This window comes from Bufo gargarizans, chromosome 7 (assembly GCF_014858855.1).
Source record: "Bufo gargarizans isolate SCDJY-AF-19 chromosome 7, ASM1485885v1, whole genome shotgun sequence".
In the NCBI taxonomy this organism is placed as follows: Eukaryota; Metazoa; Chordata; class Amphibia; order Anura; family Bufonidae; genus Bufo; species Bufo gargarizans.
Window position 1 is genome coordinate 194,926,383 of NC_058086.1, and position 25,872 is coordinate 194,952,254.

Consider the following 25,872-nt stretch of genomic DNA (forward strand, 5'->3'; position numbering starts at 1 on the left):
CCAGACACTGCACAATATAGGCAATTGCCCTTACCAGCTCCACTTCACAGGAGCTCCAAGATTCTTGAAAATCGGCGTGTCACTGTGAGACGGATCTCCAACCAGGATACAGGAAAACATTGGTGTGTTTCAACCTACTTTAGCCCTTTATCAAAACGTTTTGATAAAGGGTTAGAGTAGCCAGAAACGTGTCAACGTTTTTTTTTATCTGCTTGTATCTTGTGACTAAAAAAAGAACCCAGTTTTTACGTGTGGCAGCACTGGAATGTTTTTCCTGTATCCTAGAGCCAGACACTGTCGGAACAGCAGCAGGTGGTCAGTGAGGTGAGTATGCGCTCTTGATATTTTTAAACCATTTGCAACCCACTATAACACTTATTTTTTTGAAAACCCGTCCTCCATCAGAACTCGTGCTCAAAGGGCGAGGATTTTTCTGCAAAGTCTATAATCCCAAAAGCGGTAGTTTCTCTCCTACAGAGAACAGCAGTGTGTGCTCAAAGTAAATGGTACAGGACATTTTTAGTTGTAACTGAAGATTAAAGGCGATATGCGGGGTTAGAAAAATGTGGCTTTTAAAAACAGCACCCCACCTGTCCATAGGTTGTGTGTGGTATTGCAGCCTAATCTAATTAACTGTAATGAAGCTGTGCTGCAATACCCGATACAAGTCATGGAAAGATGTGGCGGTAGGGGAAAAAACAGCCATGTTTTTCTAATCCTGGACTAGATTGTATAATAAGGCCCGTTCTACACTTGCGTTAACATCAGCCTGCTGGAGATGTCTGGATCTGGTAATGCCGGACGCTACTTGACGCCCACCAGTCCCAATCAATATAATGGGGACCAGCTTAAATCCGGCCGCAATCTGGCAAACATGCGGAAAAGCGGCCTGACGAAAACTACTGCACGCAGCGTTATTTGTCCAGACGATTCTCGGCATATTTGCTGGGTTGCCGCCAAATCGCTGCCGGTCCTCATTATAATGAAAATAGGGAATGCAGACAAAAATCTCAAAACGCTAGTGTAAAATTAGCCTGAAAAGTTCTACAACTTTCGACTTTTTTGTTTGCCGTCAGTGAATGAGGGCACTCTTGTCTACATTCAGTGGGTTTAACCTGTACACATCTAGTCCTGCTCTCAGCTGAGAGAAAGATACAACGTATCAAGTCTAGACAATGCTCTGTGAGCTATATACATCAGTAGCAGCAGGTTTGCTACAATGTATCAGTGTGCACTCCTTGGCTGTTTAGCATTGTCTACGCTGGATACAATTGTATCCACTTCTCATCTGAGAACAGGGGGAGCTGTTTACAGGTTTGTAGTCTCTGAATGTAAACAAGAACGTTCTCATTCCCTGACAGCAAACATGTATCTTGGCAATAGTGAGGAATTGAAACAAAAAGTTGTAGAACTTCTTGTGTACACAGTGGTTCAGCTTGATTTACATAAAACTGGAAGTTCATTTTAAAGTTTTGCATCCCTTTTTAACAAGTGGATGCTTTACATGACATACAGTGCACATACAGGACGGCGTCTCGTTGATCGTTTGATTATAAAAAATAAAAAAAGCATGGTCTTGTTTATAGAAGGAGCTCTGTAAGGAGCCGAAAAGCGGGCCCCTGAGAACCGTTCTCCGCAGTCAGAAGCTGGATGACCCAGTCATACGTTTGATGTAGTTTATATATAAACATCACATTTTAAGACGTCTTGACAAAGGTTGTGGGAACTTTACTGTAAGATCAATCCCCAACAAGGTCTTATTTGTTTTTTGTCTTTTTTTTTTTTTTTACTGCTCAGGTGGTTTTGCAGCTGCAGTTACTACCCCCCTGGATGTAGTGAAAACCCGTATAATGCTGGCAAAGGTAAAGAGAGAGAGAGCATGGCCCACCTGTGCCAAAATAACTGCGTTTGCACAAAGCCAAGTAGTATATACAGTATTATGTCTTCTTATGTGACTATTTGGTGTGAAGCAATATGAAAATTTCCTGGGAGGATCTTCTCATGTGCTCATTGCCGCCCCCTACTGAGAAAAAATATATTCACTGAAAAAAGGAGTGGGGAAAAAAGGACAGTGACTCAATGGCCATTTCTTGCTCAAGAGTGGTTGTAAGTTGACAGAGAAAATTATAATATTTTTTGCTTTATAAGATGTAACTAGATTGAGGAGGAAAAAAAGAAAAAATATTTTTCATCAGACCTCAGAACAGATCCCCCAGTCTATGTCAGACTTCAGATCAGGCCTCCATTTCAAACCTCAGATCAGACCCACTTATGAGACCCCCATATCAGAACCCCTTGTCAGAACTCAGATAAGACCCCCATATCAGATCAGACATCCAAGCAGACCCCCGTGTCACACCTCAGATCAGACCCACTTATAAGACCCCCATATCAGAACCCCTTATCAGAACTCAGATAAGACCCCCATATCAGATCAGACATCCAAGCAGACCCCCGTGTCACACCTCATATCAGACCCACTTATGAGACCCCCATATCAGAACCCCTTATCAGAACTCAGATAAGACCCCCATATCAGATCAGACATCCAAGCAGACCCCGTGTCACACCTCAGATCAGACCCACTTATGAGACCCCCATATCAGAACCCCTTATCAGAACTCGGATAAGACCCCCCTTTCAGATCAGACATCCAAGCAGACCCCGTGTCACACCTCAGATGAGACCCACTTATGAGACCCCCATATCAGAACCCCTTATCAGAACTCAGATAAGACCCCCATATCAGATCAGACATCCAAGCAGACCCCCGTGTCACACCTCAGATCAGACCCCATATCAGATCTGACCCCATCAGAGCTAAAATAAATTAACTTACCACTCCTGCTCTGCTGCCATTCTCTCCTGCACTCACCACTCCCTGGTCTTCTCCAGACCCGTGGTACACTGTGACCTGACTACGTACTACTTCCTAACACTGTACACAGTCAGCACAGGCCTGAGAAGACCAAGGAGCGGTGAGTACAGCACTACAGTCACAGCTCCCTGCGCCTCCTGGATACCAGTGAGATCTTTCATAATGAAAGCGCTCACTAGTATTCGCTCCATAAGACGCACTGACATTTTACCCCACCTTTGGGGGGAAAAGTGCGTCTTATAAAGCGAAAAATAAGTTTTAGCACTAACTGCTGTATTACTGCCCCCTTGGAATTAAAATATGGAACTTGAATGGATAGGAACATTTTCTTCACTGACTGGAAGAAGAAAAACGAGGAACGCAAACACAGACAAAAACAGCCAGTGTATGTGTCAGTCTACAGGGTAACCTGCACCTACTAAAATATTAAACAGTTTTGTGTTCTCAGCAAGATTTGTTCAAGTGTTAACTTCTGCCTAATCCTTTCGGTTTGCGTGGCAGATGGTTAGGCTTCACTTAGAGAGCCATGCTTAGTGTGTTTGGTCTCCTGGTGCAGATAGAGTAGTGGGGGAGTGCTTCTGCTGCTGCTAGTTGCCTTATGTTCAGAAACTGATCTTGGATCTACAAGGCGGGCAATATTAGTGGAGGAATTCCTTGATTTTTTTTTTGTGTGTATTTTCCTACAATTAGTGTTCCTTTCTCTAGTTTTTCACATATTGTACAGGAATTGAGTGATCAGTTTGTAAATTGTTATACAAGAGAAAATAAAAATTTTAATCAAAATGAAATTATAATGAAAAAAAGTAAGACAAAGCTCAAAGTGAGCTGATTAAATAGAAGTTTTCATTTTTCTCCTACAGACTGGATCGAGTACTGCAAGTGGAAATGTGTTGCTGGCGCTTAATGATGTTTGGAGAACTCGTGGCATCACAGGGTATGTAGTGAAAATAACGACATTTATTTATGGCTGAATTGTTTCTTTTTAAAAAGCATCTGTCAGTATGATCAACCCTATGAAGCCAGGCACACTGGTAGGGTTGATCATGCTGATTAAAACAATACCTCATTTATGTCTGTACGATGCACAGTTCCAGAGATTGACGGGACTAGACATCCTGTGGGATCCAGGGAGGCAGTAAGGCTGCAGGGGTGTTCACAAACTGGTGCTTCAAGGACTCTGGCTGGACCCTTGGTGCTCCAACTAGCTAATTTGCGTATTAATGTGCAGTTTGGAAGGTGCATTGTACAGACATAAATTAGGTATTGTTTAATCAGCATAATCAACCCTACCAAGTCAGCATGCAATAGGGTAACTACGCTCTGGGGCTTCACAATTCCCTGCAACTCATTCCTTCATTCTTAAAGGGGTTGTCTCACTTCAGCAAATAACATTTATCATGTAGAGGAAGTTAATACAAGGCACTAATGTATTGTGATTGTCCATATTGCCTCCTTTGCTGGCTTGATTCATTTTTCCATCACATTATACACTGCACGTTTCTAAGGGTTTACGACCACCCACTAATCCAGCAGTGGTGGTCGTGCTTGCACACTATAGGAAAAAGCACCAGCCTATGTGCACTCCCACGGTCCTGGCCACCAGAGAGGCCGGCGCTTTTTCCTTCGGTGTGCAAGCATGGCCACCACTGCTGGATTGCAGGGTGGTCGTAGCCATGGAAATGAGCAGTGTATAATGTGATGGAAAAATGAATCAAGCCAGCAAAGGAAGCAATATGGACAATCACAATACATTAATAAGTGCCTTGTATTAAGTTTCTCTACATGAAAACTGCCACTTGCTGAGACAACCTCTTTAAGACTATCCCTAATAATAGCCATGAAAAGAAGGACAGCAAGCCACCCCAAATTTACTCAAGTTATGTTTCTAGGCCACTGTGATCAAGTCACCTGGTGTACCTGCTTCCACAGTTAGAAGTGGAATGTTATAGGACACATGGACAGGGGGTGGAAAAAGCTAGTACAGTCTCCTGCCCTGTCGGTGTTGTCCCTTGTGTTTTGGCTGGCTGGTTTATTGTTGGTTCTACCAGCCTCTCAGTTGTTTGCTTTGGAGATATTCTCTTCTGAGGATCTTTGCACGACTGGTAGCAGTCATTATGCTTGGACTTCTCCGATCTCTAAGGAAACATACAGTACAGACCAAAAGTTTGGACACACCTTCTCATTCAAAGAGTTTTCTTTATTTTCATGACTATGAAAATTGTAGATTCACACTGAAGGCGTCAAAACTATGAATTAACACATGTGGAATTATATACATAACAAAAAAGTGTGAAACAACTGAAAATATGTCATATTCTAGGTTCTTCAAAGTAGCCACCTTTTGCTTTGATTACTGCTTTGCACACTCTTGGCATTCTCTTGATGAGCTTCAAGAGGTAGTCACCTGAAATGGTCTTCTAACAGTCTTGAAGGAGTTTCCAGAGATGCTTAGCACTTGTTGGCCCTTTTGCCTTCACTCTGTGGTCCAGCTCACCCCAAACCATCTCGATTGGGTTCAGGTCCGGTGACTGTGGAGGCCAGGTCATCTGGCGCAGCACCCCATCACTCTCCTTCATGGTCAAATAGCCCTTACACAGCCTGGAGGTCTGTTTGGGGTCATTGTCCTGTTGAAAAATAAATGATGGTCCAACTAAACGCAAACCGGATGGAATAGCATGCCGCTGCAAGATGCTGTGGTAGTCATGCTGGTTCAGTATGCCTTCAATTTTGAATAAATCCCAAACAGTGTCACCAGCAAAGCACCATCACACCTCCTCCTCCATGCTTCACGGTGGGAACCAGGCATGTAGAGTCCATCCGTTCACCTTTTCTGCGTCGCACAAAGACACAGTGGTTTGAACCAAAGATCTCAAATTTGGACTCATCAGACCAAAGCACAGATTTCCACTGGTCTAATGTCCATTCCTTGTGTTCTTTAGCCCAAACAAGTCTCTTCTGCTTGTTGCCTGTCCTTAGCAGTGGTTTCCTAGCAGATATTCTACCATGAAGGCCTGATTCACACAGTCTCCTTTTAACAGTTGTTCTAGAGATGTGTCTGCTGCTAGAACTCTGTGTGGCATTGACCTGGTCTCTAATCTGAGCTGCTGTTAACCTGCGATTTCTGAGGCTGGTGACTCGGATGAACTTATCCTCCGCAGCAGAGGTGACTCTCGGTCTTCCTTTCCTGGGGCGGTCCGCATGTGAGCCAGTTTCTTTGTAACGCTTGATGGTTTTTGTGACTGCACTTCGGGACACTTTCTAAGTTTTCCCAATTTTTCGGACTGACTGACCTTCATTTCTTAAAGTAATGATGGCCACTCGTTTTTCTTTACTTAGCTGCTTTTTTCTTGCCATAATACAAATTCTAACAGTCTATTCAGTAGGACTATCAGCTGTGTATCCACCTGACTTCTCCACAACGCAACTGATGGTCCCAACCCCATTTATAAGGCAAGAAATCCCACTTATTAAACCTGACAGGGCACACCTGTGAAGTGAAAACCATTTCAGGTGACTACCTCTTGAAGCTCATCAAGAGAATGCCAAGAGTGTGCAAAGCAGCAATCAAAGCAAAAGGTGGCTACTTTGAAGAACCTAGAATATGACATATTTTCAGTTGTTTCACACTTTTTTGTTATGTATATAATTCCACGTGTGTTAATTCATAGTTTTGATGCCTTCAGTGTGAATTTACAATTTTCATAGTCATGAAAATAAAGGAAACTCTTTGAATGAGAAGGTGTGTCCAAACTTTTGGTCTGTACTGTGTATGTGTGTGTATATGTGTATGTGTGTATATATATATATATATGTATATATAATTTTTATTTTTTTACTTTTTTGTAATGATTTTGAAGCTCGCATGTGAGCATACAAAATCAAGTTTTTTATTTTGAACAATCAAGGATTTCTTAAATGCATTTATTATTGACTATTGCTCATTTCTTATGTTGGCCTGCTACCTGGTGTCCAAAATAAGAATTGCAGCATGAATGCCCTCAGCCTCTTCAGTGAGGCTGAGCACATTTAAATCAATTACCGGCATCCTCGTTGTCCACAGAGGATGTCGGTAACAAGTCCGGATTTTTGACCCTTTTAGATGTCATGATCTCACTTGATCACAGCATCTAAAGGCTTTAATTACCGCGATCAGCATTTAGCTGCGGGTCTCTGCTGTTTGAAACAGCAGAGACCTGCTGGCCATGATGCCCGCTGCACGTGCGAGTGGGCGCCATTGTAGCAAAAGGGTTAAACCTTGTTGTAATCAATTCCGAATAAAAACATTATCAATATATTTGCGTCATTGCTGATTCTGATTATTAGGACTTCTCTTGCGGTCGTATGATGCCTCCCACAGTTTTGTTCATCTTCTGGTGACATCACTTACGTTTTGTCCCATGGTTCGCTTTTTGCATTCCACGCCCTGGAAGGCTGGGAAACTGTGGCAGCAATGAAGATGCAGATGTCAAGCCCCCTGCACATGCATGTATTTTTTGGAATGATGGAACTAGATTTGGAGGTATGGTGGATGAGTGTATTGGAAGTAGAGAAGCATAGCGACGGACATTGAGCATGTGAAGCCGGGAGCAAACCAGCGCACGTGAATGTGAGAAGTATGTGTAGCTGAATCAAACATGCCGCGTGCACCAGGAATATCAGGCTCTCGAATAGCTATTAAACAAAAGCTATTAAATGATCCTTATTTTAACAAAAAGTTTGGGAATTTTCGAAATCCTGGATAAACCTTTTTTTAACGTTATGACTACTTCTAGAGGGGGGATGAAGCTGTAGTAACTCCTTGTATTCAAACAGGAATCTATTCCCCATGCTTTGGTTGGACATCCAAGGCCCTCCCAACTATTGTTTTGCATTGCACTGATCCTAAAAACCTACAAAAAATCCTGCAAAGAACAATCGCTCCCATCCAGAATGTGTTTACCCTCATCAGTTCTTCCACTAGCGGCTATTGCTCACCGGAATAGAGTTCTGTATGTGTATAAACCAGATGCATAGGACTATAAACATCCAGCGTATTATAGAGAGATCAGAGGGAGGATTACAAGTGGGTGTCGTACGGCCCCAGCCATCGGGTGTGAACACAGAGAGACCTAAACTCTGACCTACCATAAAGGATAACGCACAGAACTTTCACAGAGAAGCAAAATGAAGCAATTATGTGATTTCAGCCGTCTAGCCAGCTGTACCCAGGCCTGACAATTATGCTATTTTCCTTATACATTCCATATGGCAAAATCTGCAAAAATAGATCTGATTTCACTTAAGTTCCTTAAGTTCACTTTGATCCGCAAAAATCCTTGCAGCAAGAGTATTTTAACTGCTAAACGATGGGATTTAACCATTTGTTTTTCTTCGCTCACATTAGCTTGCGTCTATCGCTAGGCTAAGCGCTTAGTGTCCCCTTTCAATTACGTATCTCCTGTAACTATTTACAATTGTATACTCTCAAAACCATTATGGACCTGGAATGCAGGGTTGACCTCCCCGTAGATATGGACAAGTTCTCAGTCTCAGCCAATGAAGGTTCACAACCTCTACCATGTAGCAACTTGAAATAATAACCGGTGAAGCATCTCCAGAAAGACCACCCTTTGAAAACCCTTTATGATACATTATCAGTTCTTCTATCTTCTGTCCATATTGTCATCTGCTGTAGAGGGTCAAACCCCTTACAAGTCTATTTTTCTTGTAATTCTGGATGGTCATCTCCAGGACAGTTCATTGTGTGAAGGAACTACATGAATCGGGGGTGGTCATTATGGGGTCCCAGATGCAGCCCTTCCACTCCTTCATCTTCACTTTTGCTCTTTCCATGGTCTGCAGATCATGTGGCCACATTTTCCATGTAGTCTATCGAAACAGCTGAGAGAGCTCAGTTGTTCACTCATTGAGGGAGATTGGAAACGTGAAAGTCCATAGTGTCTAAGCATTGAGTAATATGACACTAAGCGGGGGCGTACACAGAGGAGGAGGAGCTATAATGAAATCAAGATAGACATCTTCCTGCAGATTCTGGTTTGCATTAACTACTTGGGCAGAGTGGTGGTGGGATTAACACATTTTTTTCCTTATTTTTTTTTATTTTTTACTTTTTTACCTTTGCATTGAAATCAGTGCTATTGGAGAACATGAACTTTGCTGGGGCTCAAAACTACACAGTGCACCTCCACATTAAGTCAGTGAGAATTCATACACACTAGACTACATCTTTTGAGCCTAGCCTTACTTAGTATTGCAGTCTCGGACAGAGATGTAAGTGGAGTGATTGAGGTGGGACCCCGTACAGACCCCATAGCGGTGCCTGATCCAGGACTATATAGTCATATTCATTTGGAAGATATGGACCTGTATGAACATGTACCCGTAGACCCACTGTAAAAAGTGTTTCTTCTTGGCAATATGATAACTGAGTAAAGCCTAATTCAAACATCAGTGCTTCACGGACATGTGCTGTCCGTGTTCTCCACGGACAGCACACGTCCCTATTAATGTGTGTATTCAGTGTTTTTAGCACGGTCCATGGGTCAGTTTTTTAGCACGGATGCATGCTCTATTTTGTCCGCACCCGACCAATCGGCTTTCTCCAGACTTAAACACGCCCTCTTCCTCCTGAGTAATCGCAAATTTTTATTGCAAATATTCTAATCGCTAATTTTTATCGCGAATATCTGGCACTATCCCAGGCCGATGGGAGCGCGCACGCAGCGTTCGGGACTGCCCACTACTACGGCCTCTGTCTTCTGTATTTAGAAGATAGGAGTCGGAGGACACCTAGCAACGCTGTTTTAGCCGCACCACTGAAATGCCTGGGGGGGGAAGAGCATGCTGCAATTACTAGGTAATTCAATGCCTATACAAAAGTATTAACTAGGGAACTAAGGTAAACTTAGTCAGACCAATCCAATTACATAAAAAAAACAAATATGACAGTTACCCTTTAAACGGTTTCCAGCTGTGCTCTGCCCTCAGTCTGTGCAGCGGCCCTACATTAGATTTTTTCTTGGTTTACAAATTGGGGTTTACTAGCGCGGTTCACGTTTCTGCTGTGTCTGTCCAGAAAATGGGGATGCAAATGCAGTTATCCTATAAGGTCATTGTTCGACCCTTTAACTAGGCTTTGAGACATGACTTGGATATTAAAGGGGTTATCCGAACCCTGAAATGTCCCCCCATATGCCCGGGCCCCTCAAACAAAATGTACTTACCTCGCTCCCCGACACCCTTGTCACTCTTGGTCCCCACACGGCCGCAGCATGGATGAAAATATCCAGCGTGGGGGGGCAGCCAGATGCAGGCGGTGACTGGGACGAGCCTCCCTAGCATCCCGGGTAATGCTAGGGAGGCTTGTCCCCGTCACCCCTGCTATTGGCTGCCCCCGACGCCAGCTGTTTTCAAACACACGACGGGGAGATTGAGCGGCGGCTGTGCGGGCTTCAGAAGCGACTCGAGTGCCAGAGAGTGAGGTAAGTACATTGTATGTGAGGGGCTCAGGAATATGGGGGGGAATTTGAGTGGTCGGATAACGCCTTTAAATAAGCCAGCCCCTCATCTGCAGACAGCTGTTTTGGAGTGCCGGACCCTCATCAGTTCAGAGTAGAGAGTACTTAACTGGGTGAGAGGCGTAAGTCAGGATTTGGGGGGGGTACTATCTCTCCTTGAGGAGAGAGTGCCTTAATAGACATGAGGAGAGTCTGTTTAGCCGATAAGTCTCCTCATGCCGATTAGGGTGCTCTCTCCCCAAGGAGAGATATTACCCCCCCCCATGTCCAGAAGATGACACAGAGGACCAGTAAAAATGTGGCAGGTCAGAATATGTTACCTAGAGCAAGTCCTGATCATGCACTATAGTCCCATGCAGGACCGGACTATCATATCTGATGAATGCTTAACCCCTGATTGACCACCCATACACCTTTTTACGCCGGCCCGGTCTAAGCGCTGCATGGGTCCCCAGTGCAGCGGGGACCCAGCTCTCACATGAAGTGACGTTATGGGTTAACGCTTTACATGGTGCCCGCCACATGTTAAGTGCTGACAGAGGGAGCAGACGATTTGTGCCGATGCGTGTAAAGGCAGGCTGGGGTCTTATGAAGGCCCCAAGCCTGACTTGAGTAGTTTCCAGCAGGCTGTGCTTCTCTGGCGCAGCCTGCTAGTCAATGTCGGTATAGCACTGATATTAAAATGTAATGCACTATAGGGATAGTGCATTGTATTTTAAAAGCAATCAAAATGTTGTCTCTTATAGTCCCCTTGTGGGACAGTTAAATGGTAAAAAAAATATATATATATATATATATCCATGAAAAAGGTCAGGCAGCACTCCTCAATATGCAGCTGTAGCTGTAGCGGTGCCCGCAGTAATCCCTCGATACAGGACCGTATAAACAACACAGAAAATCCGCGGCACTCCTTGAAGTAAAAAAATTTGCAATTTATTCACACATGTCAGAAAAGACAACGTTTGTAAGAAAAAACGCTTTTCAATAAAAAAAAATGCAAAAAAAATAATTTTCCTCATATTTTTGGTATCGCTGCATCAGTAATGACCCGGACTACATAGATATCATGTAAATTATCCCCTACAGTGAACACCTTAAAAAAAAAAGACAGAATTGCGAATATATTCTTAGTTGCCACCAAGAAAACTTAATAACAAGCGATGAAAAAGCGTAATTTACTCCAATATGCTAACAATAAAAACTACAAGTCGTCCTGCAAAAATCAAGTCCCCCACACAACTCCATCGAAAGAAAAATAAAAAAGTTATGGGTCTTGGGAAGCAGCAATGCAAAAAGCTTTTTTTCCTTTTATATAAAGAGGTTTTATTGTATAAAAGTAGTAAAATGTAACAAAAAATTTTTTTTATTTGTAATCGCTGTAATTGTACTGTCCCAGAGGATAAAGATATAATGTTATTTATACCAAAAAATGAACGCCAATTGTACTGTCCCAGAGGATAAAGATATAATGTTATTTATACCAAAAAATGAACGCCGTTAAATTTATAACGTAAAAACTCAGTGGCAGTATTGCTGTTTTTCCAATCTCCCTCCCAGAAAGAGGTAATAAAAGTTAATCAAAAAGTTATCTGTACCCTGCAATGGTGCCATTAAAAACTACAATTTGTCCCGCAAAAAAAACAAGCGCTCACACAGCTATATAAACAGAATTTTTTTTTATAGTTCTTGGAAGGCGAAGATGAAAAAAGTAAGAAAAACACTTGGTCAGTAAGGCCCAAAACAGGCTGGTCACAAAGGGGGGTTAGTGACCAGTGGAAAGTAGGGTGTGAGCCTACATAATTCATATGTCAAGGGTTGATTGAGCCAAAGAACCTGCAACCCTGAACCTCATCCCCTTAGAAAATGTTTATGAACTGAATTTTATTTACTGGGCATTGGACTGTTAGAAACTGTGGCCACTTCTTTGCGGTTGCTGTGCCTTTTGGCAGTTTGCTGTTGATTATGTGATATATGTGCTGTTGGCAGGCTGGCACCTGGTCTGCGCTATTTTGGTCTCAGATGCTGACAATTGAGCTTTGTCTCAGTTGAGGACAAGTCCACTTTTGCATTGTCTGAGTTGAGGACAAGTCGTAGCATATGGCTCTGCCATAAGCACTTAGGACTGAGGGAAGCCACATTCTGTTACCCAGAGTCTGTTACTCAAGTTTATTGGAACTGGAGAAGCTGAATATTAGAATCCGTTATAAGGAGACTCCACAGATGAGTATGGTGTAGACTGCTGGTAGGGTTTTCCATAGCCTAGGACCCATCAGCACCCACAATTTATTCCAAGAACATGCGGCAACTCTTGGTCGCAACTCCGGCTGCATGGTAGCTGGAGGTAGATTACACGGTCATTGGATATCAATTTTCTAGCAGGCCAGTGTACTACAGGCCCCACAAATTATGCATTCACCGTACAGAAAAGAACAAGTAAGTATGTGGCTGGAGGTAGATTACACGGTCATTGGATATCAATTTTACAGCAGGCCAGTCGACTACAGGCCCCAAAAATTATGCATTCATCGTACAGAAAAGATCAAGTGATTATGTGGCTGGAGGTATATTAGACGGTCAATAGATATAAATTTTACTGACGGCCAGTACAAATACAGGTTAAATACATATGTTTAAAAGAACTAAAAATATAAAATTGGATTAAAAACATGGCTAACAAAACCCCCCCCTCTTGAAAAAAAAAAAACTAGCGATAATAGTTGAAACAAGTTATCGTCACAGGTGTTAAATTCCTCCGAGGCCCAAAACATCAGGCATTCAGCGGACAGAAAAGGCCTTTATTGCCTCATTATTTACATAAGACAAGGACCATTCTTTGTTCTTTTTTAATAATTCTCTTTTTATTGAGAAAATAATAACATGAGTATACAGGTCATTCAATTCTGATGTGTGTGTCAAACAGATTCAGTGTACACCATAGATAAAGACGCTTACATAATATAATGTTGACATGTTGCAATATACAGGTATCTACATATCGCATCTATATGTTATAGTGCAAACATCTTTGGCATAAATATACTTGTAGCAAAAGATAGATTGGCGAACACGGGAGAGGCAAGGAGGGCAAGTAGAAAATGGGCTGTGTATATGGGAGGGGGGGGTTTAGAGGAAGTGGGTTGGTAAGGCCCAAAACTATATAGAATGTTAGATTTATGCTAAATAAATGCTACTTGAGATCAGGTGTAAAGAATGGGCGTTTATGAGGTAATGAAAGTTCCAGGACACACATCTACTTAGTAAGATCTGTATAGTATTCAATAATGATTGATTCATTCACCAATTAAACAACTAATTAATCAGCTAATCAATTAACCAACTGTGGCGAGCTTCCTTCGAACGTCCATACCTCTAGTATAATTTATACAGTTAGTGTAGGTAGTATAGGTAGCATACCTGCCTGGTCTTAAGTGTTGTCTACACTACTCAGTTATGTCTAGTGTCAAAGCCCCTATATGTCTTCCATTGGTTCCAGATTTTTAGGAACTTTGGCCAAGAATGAGATTCCCAGTGGGCCAGCTCTTCAAAACGGTAGAGCTGGTCCACCTTCTCTATCCAGTTTGACAGTGAAGGAGCTGAACAACTTCTCCACATATATGGAATTAGTAGTCTGGCAGCAGTCAGGAGTAAAGTAGGTAGGTTATAAGGGTTTGGGGTGAAGTTTTCAGATGGGCACCAAAGTAGTACCAGTTTAGAATCTAAGGAAATGCATGTAGAGCAAATCTGATTTATGACTTTCTCTATTTCTAACCAAAATAGAGCGTATAACCAAGCAGTCCCACCAGATGTGGGAAAGGGAACCAATGCTTCCTCCACATCTCCAGCAAAAGTCTGGTATTTCAGCATTTAACCTATGGAGAAACACTGGAGTTTTATACCATCTAGTAAGAAGCTTATATGAGTTTTCTTGGATCTTAATACACCTACTGAATCCATGAGAGTGGGATAGCATGAAAGCTGTTTTAGGTTCGGAGAGACTTATTCCAAGCTCGGTTTCCCAAGCTGAGATAAAGTATAGATTTGGGGTTGAAATGGAGAGGAGTGTTTTGTACGTATATAAAGGATAATAGCTGTTTAGGTAATTTTCCCAGTGATGCGAGATTCTCAAGCCAGGTGGGAGTGTCTAGGGAATTGATAGGTAGTTTCAGGTTCCTCATCTCTACGGAAATCCAACCGATGTAGGAAAGGTGCTTCCAAAGTTTTAGGTAGGTTGAAAACCTTATCCCAATCCATTCCCCCATCGGGCTGTGACCAAACCCCAGAAGGCTTACATATCTGTGGGTGGAGGAAGGCTTGGAGAAAAGCTAGGGGTATATTGGGGAGCGTGAATCTCAACTCTTTTGACTTATAGAGTGAGGGCCATAATTTTAAAAGTCCTTTTATCATAGGAGATACGTTAGGGATGCCGCTTGGATCATGTCTAATTCCCCACAGTATTAATTTCTCTACCGGAGATAAGAGGTGTTTTTCAAGATCATTACAGATGTTGAGGTAATGGGGTGTAATTAGTGATAAACCTCTGGTCACTTGTGTTGCTTTGTAGTAGATGTCAGGTCAGGTAGCCCAAAACCCCCAAATCTCCTTTCCCTGGTGAGGATTGTGTATGCGATTCTAGGTGATAAGAAGAAAAGAGTTTGCAGACTTCTGAGAAATAGGAAAGAGGCAGCCCTATAGATATTGATTGTAGTAAGTATAAGAACTTGGGAGCTACATATGTCTTGAGAAAGTTTTCCCCCCCCCCCCCCCCTAGATATTTAATGCTCTTATGTGCCCAGTTAAAGGGGGTTGATTTCTTTAGTTGTTGCATGATAGAAAGGGGACAAGTAATGTAACGCTTCTGACTTGTTATAGTTAATTTTGAAGTTGAATACGAAGCCGAATTCTTTAAAAATGTTTAGTAATTTTGGAAAGGATACTAGGGGATTGGAGGTCATAATAAGTAGGTCACCTGCAAAGGCTGCAGCGAGATGGGTGTGGTTCCCGATAGTAATTCCCTTAAAGGGGTTGTCCTCTTTCAGAGCTGAACCCAGACATACCCTTATTGTCACCCAGGCAGCCCCACTGAGGCTAGCATCTGAGCATCTCATGCTCCGATGCGCTCCCTTGCCCTACGCTACATCGCACAGGGCACGGGTTCTTTTGTTTTCAATCACACACTACCGGGCGGAAACTTCCACCCGGCAGTGTGTTCGGTGACGTCACCGGCTCTGATGGGCGGGCTTTAGTGCTGCCCTAGCCGTTTTACTGGCTAGGGCAGCGCTAAATCCCGCCCATCAGTGCCGGTGATGACACCGGCGTTCCTGGCAGCCCCATAGAGAGCCCTGATACGTCACCGGATCTAAAAAAAAAATGCCTTTGCGCGATTTAGCGCAGGGCAAAGGAGAGCATCGGAGCATGAATTGCTCCGATGCTCAAGTCAGGGGGGCTGCCGGGGTGAAAATGGAGGGATGACAACCCCTTTAATGTGTGGGTCTTGTCTAATACTTCATAGTATTACGAATAATGCAGGGGATAGGGGGCATCCTTGTCGGGTGCCGTTAAGTATGAGAAAAGAGGGTGACGGTGCCGTTTATTTTGACTCTGGCAGAAGGGCTAGTATAAAGCGTGAGGATTGCGTTGATAAATAGTTGCGGTATGCCAAAGCTTGACAAGGCTCTTTCCATAAAGTGCCAGTTTACCCTGTCAAATGCTTTCTCTGCGTCTGTGCCAAGCAGAGCAAGAGGGGTTGTAGTTTGTTTAGCCCGGGAAATCAGATGGATCAAACGCACAGTATTTTCCTTTCCCTGCCTGCCAGAAACAAAACCCACCTGTTCACCACCAATAATATGGGGCAATATTTTTTGAAGACTGAGGGCTAGAACCTTTGCCCACCATATTACATCTGCATTAAGCAGTGAAATTGGTTGATAACTCCCATAATCTATCCCCAATTTTCGCTGTTTCTACAGAGTTTAGCTGAACCGATGATAAGAATAGATAGTCTAATCTGTGAAAACTGTTACCAGTGTGTGAGAAAAAAGTGTAGTCTATGTAGTCCGTGGTTCAAAGTTCTCCATACATCTAAGACCTGTAGGTCTTTTAGAGCCTTCTGGAGTCGGCCAAGCAGCTTATAAGAAATATGGGACCTTTTAGTGGAGAAGTCCACTGAGGGCTCTAACGAAAGGTTGAAGTCCCCACCTAAAATCACAGTTCCATCTTTTATAGAAGCAAATAATTTGAGTGTCTGAACGAGCCACTGCGTGGAGCCTGCAAGTGTACCTTTTGACAAGGAGGTACCTCCCTTCTGGGTCTGTTATAACAGCCGCGGGTTTGAAAGGTATTTGTTTGTGTAAGTGCTGTGGAACCAGTGTGTAAAATATGTAGAGGGAAGGTTGGGTACCTTGCCGGTCTTGAAGTGCGATTCTTGAAGGAATACAATTGCAGCTTTGTCTCTGCGCAAGAGAGAGATAACTTGCGAGCGCCTGCATGGCTCGTTCAGACCTCTAGCGTTCAGTGATGCAACTACCACAGATAACAATTACTTGTCTATTTTAACATGGTATCAATACATGGGCTCACAAAAACAAGGTAGGGTAAGGAGAGATCAGTAGTAGGATAGTGCAGTTGGAATAGGATGGAGATGAAGAGAATGAGATGAGGAGTGAAATAAAATGCATAATATAAGGCTAAAAGCCAAGAAACTGAGTAGGAGGGGTACTCTACCAAGCACCTGAATGGTAGTGACTGTACTAGGCATTCTCTCAGGTGGGGGGTCCTGTAGACTGCCCGAGGGACAAAGAAAAGCCATCGGGGAGGGGGAAACCAAATTGGGGTCTCAAACCGGCCAAATTCTGGGGGTGTTACAGTAGCGATGAACATTATTAATAATAATAAAAACCAGAGAAAAAGGAAATAAGTTAAAAAGCATTATATAGTAAAGAAGACTTTTTGAGATATATTGGTCTCTCAAATAGGAACCTGGATAACACCGTGCAAAGCAATAGCGCAAGTGTCTCAATGTAGTTAAGACTAATGAAGAACATAGTGAGTTCTCCAACAGGAACCATCGTGGCTCTCTAACTATGTATTACCCAATAACTTTCTCTTATAATTAACAATGCCCTTCAGAGAGGGATAACTTGAGTTAATGGGCACATAGGTTAGCAGAGGCAGAGTAACAGCTGCCCAGGTATGTCTGAACAAAACTGAGTTTCTAAGATACATAGGTAGGTTCTTTAGACTTGTATGGAGTAGGGTGCAAGGTTCCCAAGGGGAGCAGAGGTTCTTCTCCAACATATAATCTGAATGGAAACTAGACCGGCGCAACCAATCTATGACATGTCTGAAAAGACATGTCAGATTGTATATTCTAATATTGGGTAAATTCATTACCCCTTTAATCCTTAGGGCCATAAGTTTCTTCAGACCTATCCTAGGGCGTTTTCCTTCCCATATAAAATGTGTAATCTCACCATATACAGTTGCAAGAAAAAGTATGTGAACCCTTTGGAATGATATGGATTTCTGCACAAATTGGTCATAAAATGTGATCTGATCTTCATCTAAGTCACAACAATAGACAATCACAGTCTGCTTAAACTAATAACACACAAAGAAATTTAATGTTACCATGTTTTTATTGAACACACCATGTAAACATTCACAGTGAAGGTGGAAAAAGTATGTGAAGAGCTAATTGGAGTGAGGTGTCAGTCAACTGGAGTACAATCAATGAGATGAGATTGGAGGTGTTGGTTACAGCTGCCCTGCCCTATAAAAAACACACACCAGTTCTGGGTTTGCTTTTCACAAGAAGCATTGCCTGATGTGAATGATGCCTCGCACAAAAGAGCTCTCAGAAGACCTACGATTAAGGATTGTTGACTTGCATAAAGCTGGAAAGGGTTATAAAAGTATCTCCAAAAGCCTTGCTGTTCATCATTCCACGGTAAGACAAATTGTCCATAAATGGAGAAAGTTCAGCACTGCTGCTACTCTCCCTATGAGTGGCCGTCCTGTAAAGATGACTGCAAGAGCACAGTGCAGACTGCTCAATGAGGTGAAGAAGAATCCTAGAGTGTCAGCTAAAGACTTACAAAAGTCTCTGGCATATGCTAACATCCCTGTTAGCAAATCTACGATACGTAAAACACTAAACAAGAATGGATTTCATGGGAGGATACCACAGAGGAAGCCACTGCTGTCCTAGAAAAACATTGCTGCACGTTTACAGTTTGCACAAGAGCACCTGGATGTTCCACAGCAGTACTGGCAAAATATTCTGTGGACAGATGAAACCAAAGTTGAGTTGTTTGGAAGAAATACACAACACTATGTGTGGAGAAAAAGAGGCACAGCACACCAACATCAAAGCCTCATCCCAACTGTGAAGTATGGTGGTGGGGGCATCATGGTTTGGGGCTGCTTTGCTGCGTCAGGGCCTGGACGGATTGCTATCATCGAAGGAAAAATGAATTCCCAAATTTATCAAGACATTTTGCAGGAGAACTTAAGGCCATCTGTCCACCAGCTGAAGCTCAACAGAAGATGGATGTTGCAACAGGACAACGACCCAAAGCATAGAAGTAAATCGACAACAGAATGGCTTAAACAGAGGAAAATACACCTTCTGGAGTGGCTCAGTCAGAGTCCTGATCTCAACCCGATTGAGATGCTGTGGCATGACCTCAAGAAAGTGATTCACACCAGACATCCCAAGAATATTGCTGAACTGAAACAGTTCTGTAAAGAGGAATGGTCAAGAATTACTCCTGACCGTTGTGCACCTCTGATCTGCAACTACAGGAAACGTTTGGTTGAAGTTATTGCTGCCAAAGGAGGTTCAACCAGTTATAAAATCCAAGGGTTCACATACTTTTTCCACCTGCACTGTGAATGTTTACATGGTGTGTTCAATAAAAACATGGTAACATTTAATTCTTTGTGTGTTATTAGGTTAAGCAGACTGTGATTGTCTATTGTTGTGACTTAGATGAAGATCAGATCACATTTTATGACCAATTTGTGCAGAAATTCATATCATTCCAAAGGGTTCACATACTTTTTCTTGCAACTGTAGCTTAGTTATATCCACATGTTTAATTAATAAGGGTAGCGTCTGCAATGGCTACAGGAGTCTCAAAAAACTCATCATTTTGACGAGAGCTACCCGTCCCAAAAGTGATAGATGTGGATTGTGCCATTTTCGTAGCTCCTGTGTTATTTTATGGAAAAGGGGAGTATAATTTAAGAGTCCGCTTTGTGTCCCACTTTGATCCCTAGATATGTTATGTTATCTTTTGCTATTGGTATGCCACATAATGTTGAAACTGGATTGGGCGTGTCCTTACCTCGCTTTAACTGTAGGAGTGCACATTTCGCCATGTTAATTCTAAATCCTGAAAGTTTTCCAAACTTTCCCAAACTATGCATTACTCATTGTAGTTCCTCCCTGGGTTTCTCCATGAATAAAATAATATCATTCGCAAAGAAAGCTGCTTTTAAGGTGACTCTTCCTATCTTAATACCTGTGAATTTTGCTCGATAGTTGAGGTATCGGGCCAAGGGTTCCACTGCCAAATTGAACAAGAGAGGAGACAGCGGGCAGCCTTGTCTGGTCCCTCTGTGCAGCAAGAAGGGTTCCAATAAAAAACCTGGTATGCTGATTCTAGCTTGGTGGTTGAGATATAGCTGTGTCAGGTATGATCGAAAAGACCCCACAAACCCCATTGTGTCCAGCACCCACCCCAGCCACTCCCAACGGATATTGTCTAATGCTTTTTCAGCATCTAGGGTGACAAGGGCAGGGGCCTACCTCCCTCTACCCTATGGTTCAACTCGTTAAGGGCTGCCAATACTATACGTATGTTTAGGATAGTAATCCTCATTACTAAACAACTGTTTTAAACTACAGCAAGATAAAACATGGCTCTACAGCACTATTGTCAATCTATTGCTATGCACTATTAGGAGGCATTAGTATACAGTTTGATCAAAGAGCATAGGCCCACTTACCACGACAAGGTTGCCTCTTCAAGTGGGGACCTATTCTAACTTTGGCGCGGCACTGTGCGGTGACTATCGCGCCCGCACACCGCTCCAGCAGGCAATGGGACCCAGCAGCCACACAGCGCCCTCACTGTGCGGCAAAGCCACCCAGGCCCAGGGCCCCATCACTCCACCAGCACAGCACAAAAACAGCGACGGCCACCGTCCAGCACCACATAATGTGAACAGGTGCAAAGAGCTCACCTGTTCACCTCTCAGGAACACCAACCGAGAGGTGGTAGGAATTTATAAACCCTTTGCAGACTTCTGCTAATTAAAAGCACCTGAGCCGAATGGGGAGGAGTGCTGATCCAGAGTTAGGCTACGTCTACACGACGACATTTTGCAACAGAAGTCTGCAAAGGGTTTATAAATTCCTACCACCTCTTGGTTGGTGTTCCTGAGAGGCTGTGAACAGATGAGCTCTTTGCACCTGTTCACATTATGCGGTGCTGGACGGTGGCTGTCGCTGCTTTTGTGCTGTGCTGGTGCAGCGATGGGGCCCAGGGCCCAGGTGGCTTTGCCGCACAGTGAGGGCGCTGTGTGGCTGCTGGGTCCCATTGCCTGCTGGAGCGGTGTGCGGGCGCGATAGTCACCGCACAGTGCCGCGCCAAAGTTAGAGTAGGTCCCCACTTGAATAGGCAACCTTGTTGTGGTAAGTGGGCCTATGCTCTTTGATCAGACTGTATACTAATGCCTCAGAATAGTGCATAGCAATAGATTGACAATAGTGCTGTAGAGCCATGTTTTATCTTGCTGTAGTTTAAAACAGTTGTTATATCAAAAGCATAGTAATGAGGATGTGTGATTTAGATTCTCTCTCACATATTGAATAAATATTGTTATATTTGAATAGTTCGGACAGGGCAATGCCGATTGTGCTTTTTTTTTTTTTCTTTTTTTTACAATTAAATGTTTTATGTAAAATTATGAAAGTAGGAGATGATTTAAATTTCACAAATTTTTTCTTTACAATCTTTTTACAATTTTGTTTTACTGTACTTTACTTTAAGGGTTAGAAGATCACATGTTGAAGTCCCCTAAAGGGACTAAAAAGCCCCTTTAGGGGACTTCAACATGTGATCTTCTAACTGCTTGTTCCATAGACTGCAATGGAATACCGTTGCAGTTGGGATATTTTCACAGGCTGCCTGTCAAATTCAGGGCACCGTTCACAGCAGGTGTAAATAGGATTCAAATCGGTTTTGGAAATACTATTTTATAGAAGTTCTTTCGTTAAAAGTCCTTTTAATCTAGTTTTTCTTCCCTTTTTTAGGTTATTTGCCGGCATTGTGCCAAGAATGACCGCTATCAGCCTTGGAGGTTTCATCTTCCTCGGAGCTTACTCCAAAGTCCGCAGCTTACTAGGAAACACATCTTCAATAGGAAGCTGAAGAGTGATGTGCTCCAAGACACAGCGGAAATGGAGGAAGCGGCATATTCACAGGAATGTGGCCGTCAGGCTGATCCATGAGCCTCCTCCTCTCATATGTGACTTTTCTAATATTTCCAGGGGATCCTTGTAGGACCGCAAAGCTGAGGAACCAGAACGCTCCACGTTATTAGAGCATTCGCTCCAAAAGTCACCAGTAAATTCAGTCATTTTATTAATCTCCTTCTCCTAACCCTAATGTTCATAGCCCCTAACTCCAGCACAAGATGGATGAAAGCCAAAATGGCCGCCTTTATAGCTGCTGCAGGGGTCTAACTCCGACCTGAATGGCTAATATGCCTAGATAGGCAATGACAAGTCGCAGGGGATGTGTAGGTAGACATGATGTTTGGTGTACTGGGGATTTTGAGTGGAGCTGTAATACTGGCTGCATTTGTTATGGACATAATTTATCTTCTTGTTGCTAACTGGAAACGGTCAACAAGCTGCTGATGACGGATCTGTTACTATTTTATTTCCCACTGTGCATGAGGTATGGAACGGATTGGTGCAGTAACCCCATGACCATGTACCCAGTACACAAATGATGTATTCCTATATTGTTCAGACCATTTGGATATCCACCAGTTAATTAACATCAGGTGTTAAATTATCAACTGGTCTCCATTGACTTATATTGTGAGTCATGATGGATCAGTCTTGCTCCGCATCCCAGGACGCACTCAAAAACGCTGCTTGCAGCACTTTTGTGTGCGTCATGGGAACGCAATGAAACGGAATGGAATGTATTCTGGCGCACTCTGTTCCCTTCAGTTCAGTTTTGTCCCCATTGACAATAAATGGGGACAAAACTGAAGCGTTTTCCTCCGCTACTGAGAACCTGTGACGGATCCCAGTAGCGGAAAGGGAAAACACTGGTGTTAAAGTAGCCTTATTAGGACTGCACTGTTTAGTTGGTCTGCATTGTTAATGGTCCCGCGGTATTGCAGGTGTCCTGCAGCTATTTACAATGTAGCGTGGCTAAACAGTGTGGCCCTATTTAGTTAATTGGAGCCCAGTGTGGCTTGCAAAACTACGTTGTAACCATGGCTTATGGTCGTACCGTTAAAGCGTGCAATAGTTAAAAACAAAAATGTCCATAATCTGTCGGCAGCAGCGGACCTCCTTGGTGATGGTTTCCATGTAACTGCATATCTTTTTCTATGTTATTTTGAGTAAAATATATGAAAACAAGAATGATATATCGCTAAATAGTGCCCAACCTGCCAACCAGGGCGATTGTTTTGTTTTTGTTTAGAAAAGGGGGAGGGATGATTGCTTTATATTCCTTAATGGTTTTTACAAATATTTCCCATTGGTCATTCGTTTTATTGCATATTCACTGATGAAGCAGAGCTGGACTGGAGATGCCAAGTGAATAAAATTTTGCTTTCAGAGAAATTGTTATTTATTTATTTTTTTAATAATTAATAAATTCACGTCTTTCTATACAGCAGAGTCGGACGACGCAGTATTTCTAGCTGTGGATGCAGTGTGCATTCTGCTGGGGGCATTCCTTTGCTGTTATATAAGAAGTCGTATGGGGGACATTATTGCGTCTCACTAGACAAGCAGGTGTTTTTTGGAAGAAGTGGGTGCGTCCCTAAATTCCAAAGTAAGCCAACCAATAGGTGGGGTAAAGTTACAGCTATGTCTAGCTAGATTTACCAAATGTATCATCTAGCGTGAGCCATTGTAATAAATCTGGTGGTAAAGTTGATCAAAATGGACAATTTCAACCAAAGCGACAGGCTATTATCGTTTGAAAAGAAATCGCTGCGTTTAACCGTTTTCTTTTCATCGCGCGACTGTATACGTTGTGGTGCTAAGCTTATAATATCGTCAAGTTACATTGCGATGTGCCAATGGCCTGTGGCGCTGCAGATCGCTATGACTGCGCTGTCATTAGACAGTTGCGGTCACAGTAAGGATCCTGGAGATCAGGCAAAGAGATCTCCCTGCATGGGATCGCTGTGTACAGAGATCAATCGCAGTTTGAAGTCCAGAGCTTATGAATTAACCCTTTCTTGTCCTGACTGTGGCAAGAAAAGGTTAATTCACTTATTTTTGTCATAAAAAAAAAAAAGTGAAATAAAAAAAATAAGATTATAGTTACTAGTTTTGCTATAGCAAACAGGAGTCTCCTTCAGGCCTAATACAAACAATAGGGAAATGCAACACACAGAACCCAAGCAAAATACAAAAAGGGAAAGGAAAGACTTAACTTCAAAGGAGCAATGGAAGCACCAGGAACTCCGCCGAGATCTATACACCAGCTATCCACAACTGAAAATGAAGCTATAAACAGCACAGCATTGTGGGAGAAGCAACAATAAATAAGGAAGATTAAGTGACCACATTAGCAACACCTGAGGCAAGGGGGGTGGCCATTACCAGAAACAACACAGACGCCTATTGATCCACAAGGAAAACCTGTCAGATCAAACCATGTGTTGCCAGTCTCGCCGGTCTCCTGCCACCTGTCGCGGGAACGTCTGTGACAATACGATTTTCAATGAAACAAAAAACTGCAAAAAAAAATCTTCCCTATATTTTTAGTATCTCTGCATCGGTAATGACCCGGCGTACAAAGATATCATGTAAATTATCCCCTACAGTGAACACCTTAAAAAAAATGACAATATTAGTTGCCACCAAGAAAACTTATTAACAAGCGATGAAAAAGCGTAATTTACTCCAAAATGATACCAATGAAAATTACGAGTAGTCCTGCAAAAATCAAGCCCTCACACAACTCCATCGAAAAAAAAATAAAAAAGTTATGGGTCTTGGGAAGCGGCAATGCAAAAATATTTTTTTTCCATTTATATAAAAGGGTTTTATTGCATAAAAGTAGTAAAATGTAAAAAAAAACATATGTATTTGGAATAGCTGTAATCTTACTGACCCAGAGAATACAGAAATAATGTTATTTATACCGAAAAATGGACTCCGTTAAATTTATAACGTAAAAATTCAGTGGCAGTGTTGCTGTTTTTCCCATCTCCCTCCCAGAAAGAATTAATAAAAGTTAATCAGAAAAGTATCTGTACTCTGCAATGGGGCCATTAAAAACTTGTCCTGCAAAAAAACAAGCCCTCACACAGCTATATAGACAGAAAAATAAAAAAGTTATAGCTCTTGGAAGGCGAAGATGAAAAAAGGAAGAAAAACACTTGGTCAGTAAGGCCCAAAACAGGCTGGTCACTAAGGGGTTAAGGGGCCAGTGGAAAGTAGGGTGTGAGCCTACATAATTCATATGTCAAGGGATGGTTGAGCCAAAGAATCTGCAACCCTGAACCTCATCCCCTTAGAAAATACGTTTATGAACTGAACTTTAGTTACTGGGCCACTTTTCTTTGCGGTTGCTGTGCCTTTGGCAGTTTGCTGTTAATTATGTGATATGTGCTGTTGGCAGGCTGGCACCTGGGCTGCGCAATTTTGGTCTCAGATGCTGACAATTGAGCTTTGTCTCAATTGAGGCAAGTCCTCTTTTGCATTGTCTCAGTTAAGGACAAGTCGTAGTATATGGGTCTGCCATATGCACTTAGGACTGAGGGAAGCCATATTCTGTTACTCAGTCTGTTACTCAAGTTTATTGGAACTGGAGGAGCTGAATATTAGAATCCGATATAAGGAGACTCCACAGATGAGTATGGTGTAGACTGCTGGTAGGGTTGTCCATCGCCTAGGACCCATCAGCACCCACAATTTATTCCAAGAACATGTGGCAACTCTTGGTCGCAACTCCGGCTGCATGGTAGGCCCAGCAGTAATATGGCACTGGTAAGTGTATTATGGGGGATAGAGGTGGTAGACTGTCATCTTCTGTCTTTCCAATGGACCTTAGGTGTGATTGATGAGGCAAGCTAATATTGATGGCAGTCACAGTGACATGGCCAGAAATTTAGCATTTAGCCTGATTCTGTTCACTGCCATGAAGTTCACTAGTCCCTATTATGTAATATTAGTTACAATACGTTTCTTACAATGATGAATAA

At 42.6% G+C, this 25,872-nt stretch overlaps 1 protein-coding gene across 1 annotated transcript in view; it reads left to right on the forward strand.

The window, feature by feature from the left end:
* Positions 1 to 23,262, forward strand: part of SLC25A26 (solute carrier family 25 member 26) — a 125,883-nt gene extending 102,621 nt beyond the window's left edge. The window contains exons 8-10 of the mRNA XM_044301243.1: positions 1,798 to 1,862; positions 3,739 to 3,812; positions 21,716 to 23,262. Coding sequence (XP_044157178.1) covers positions 1,798 to 1,862; positions 3,739 to 3,812; positions 21,716 to 21,833 — 257 coding nt within the window. The 3' untranslated portion in view covers positions 21,834 to 23,262. The remainder of the gene's footprint in view (positions 1 to 1,797; positions 1,863 to 3,738; positions 3,813 to 21,715) is intronic.
* The last annotated feature ends 2,610 nt before the right edge of the window (positions 23,263 to 25,872 follow it).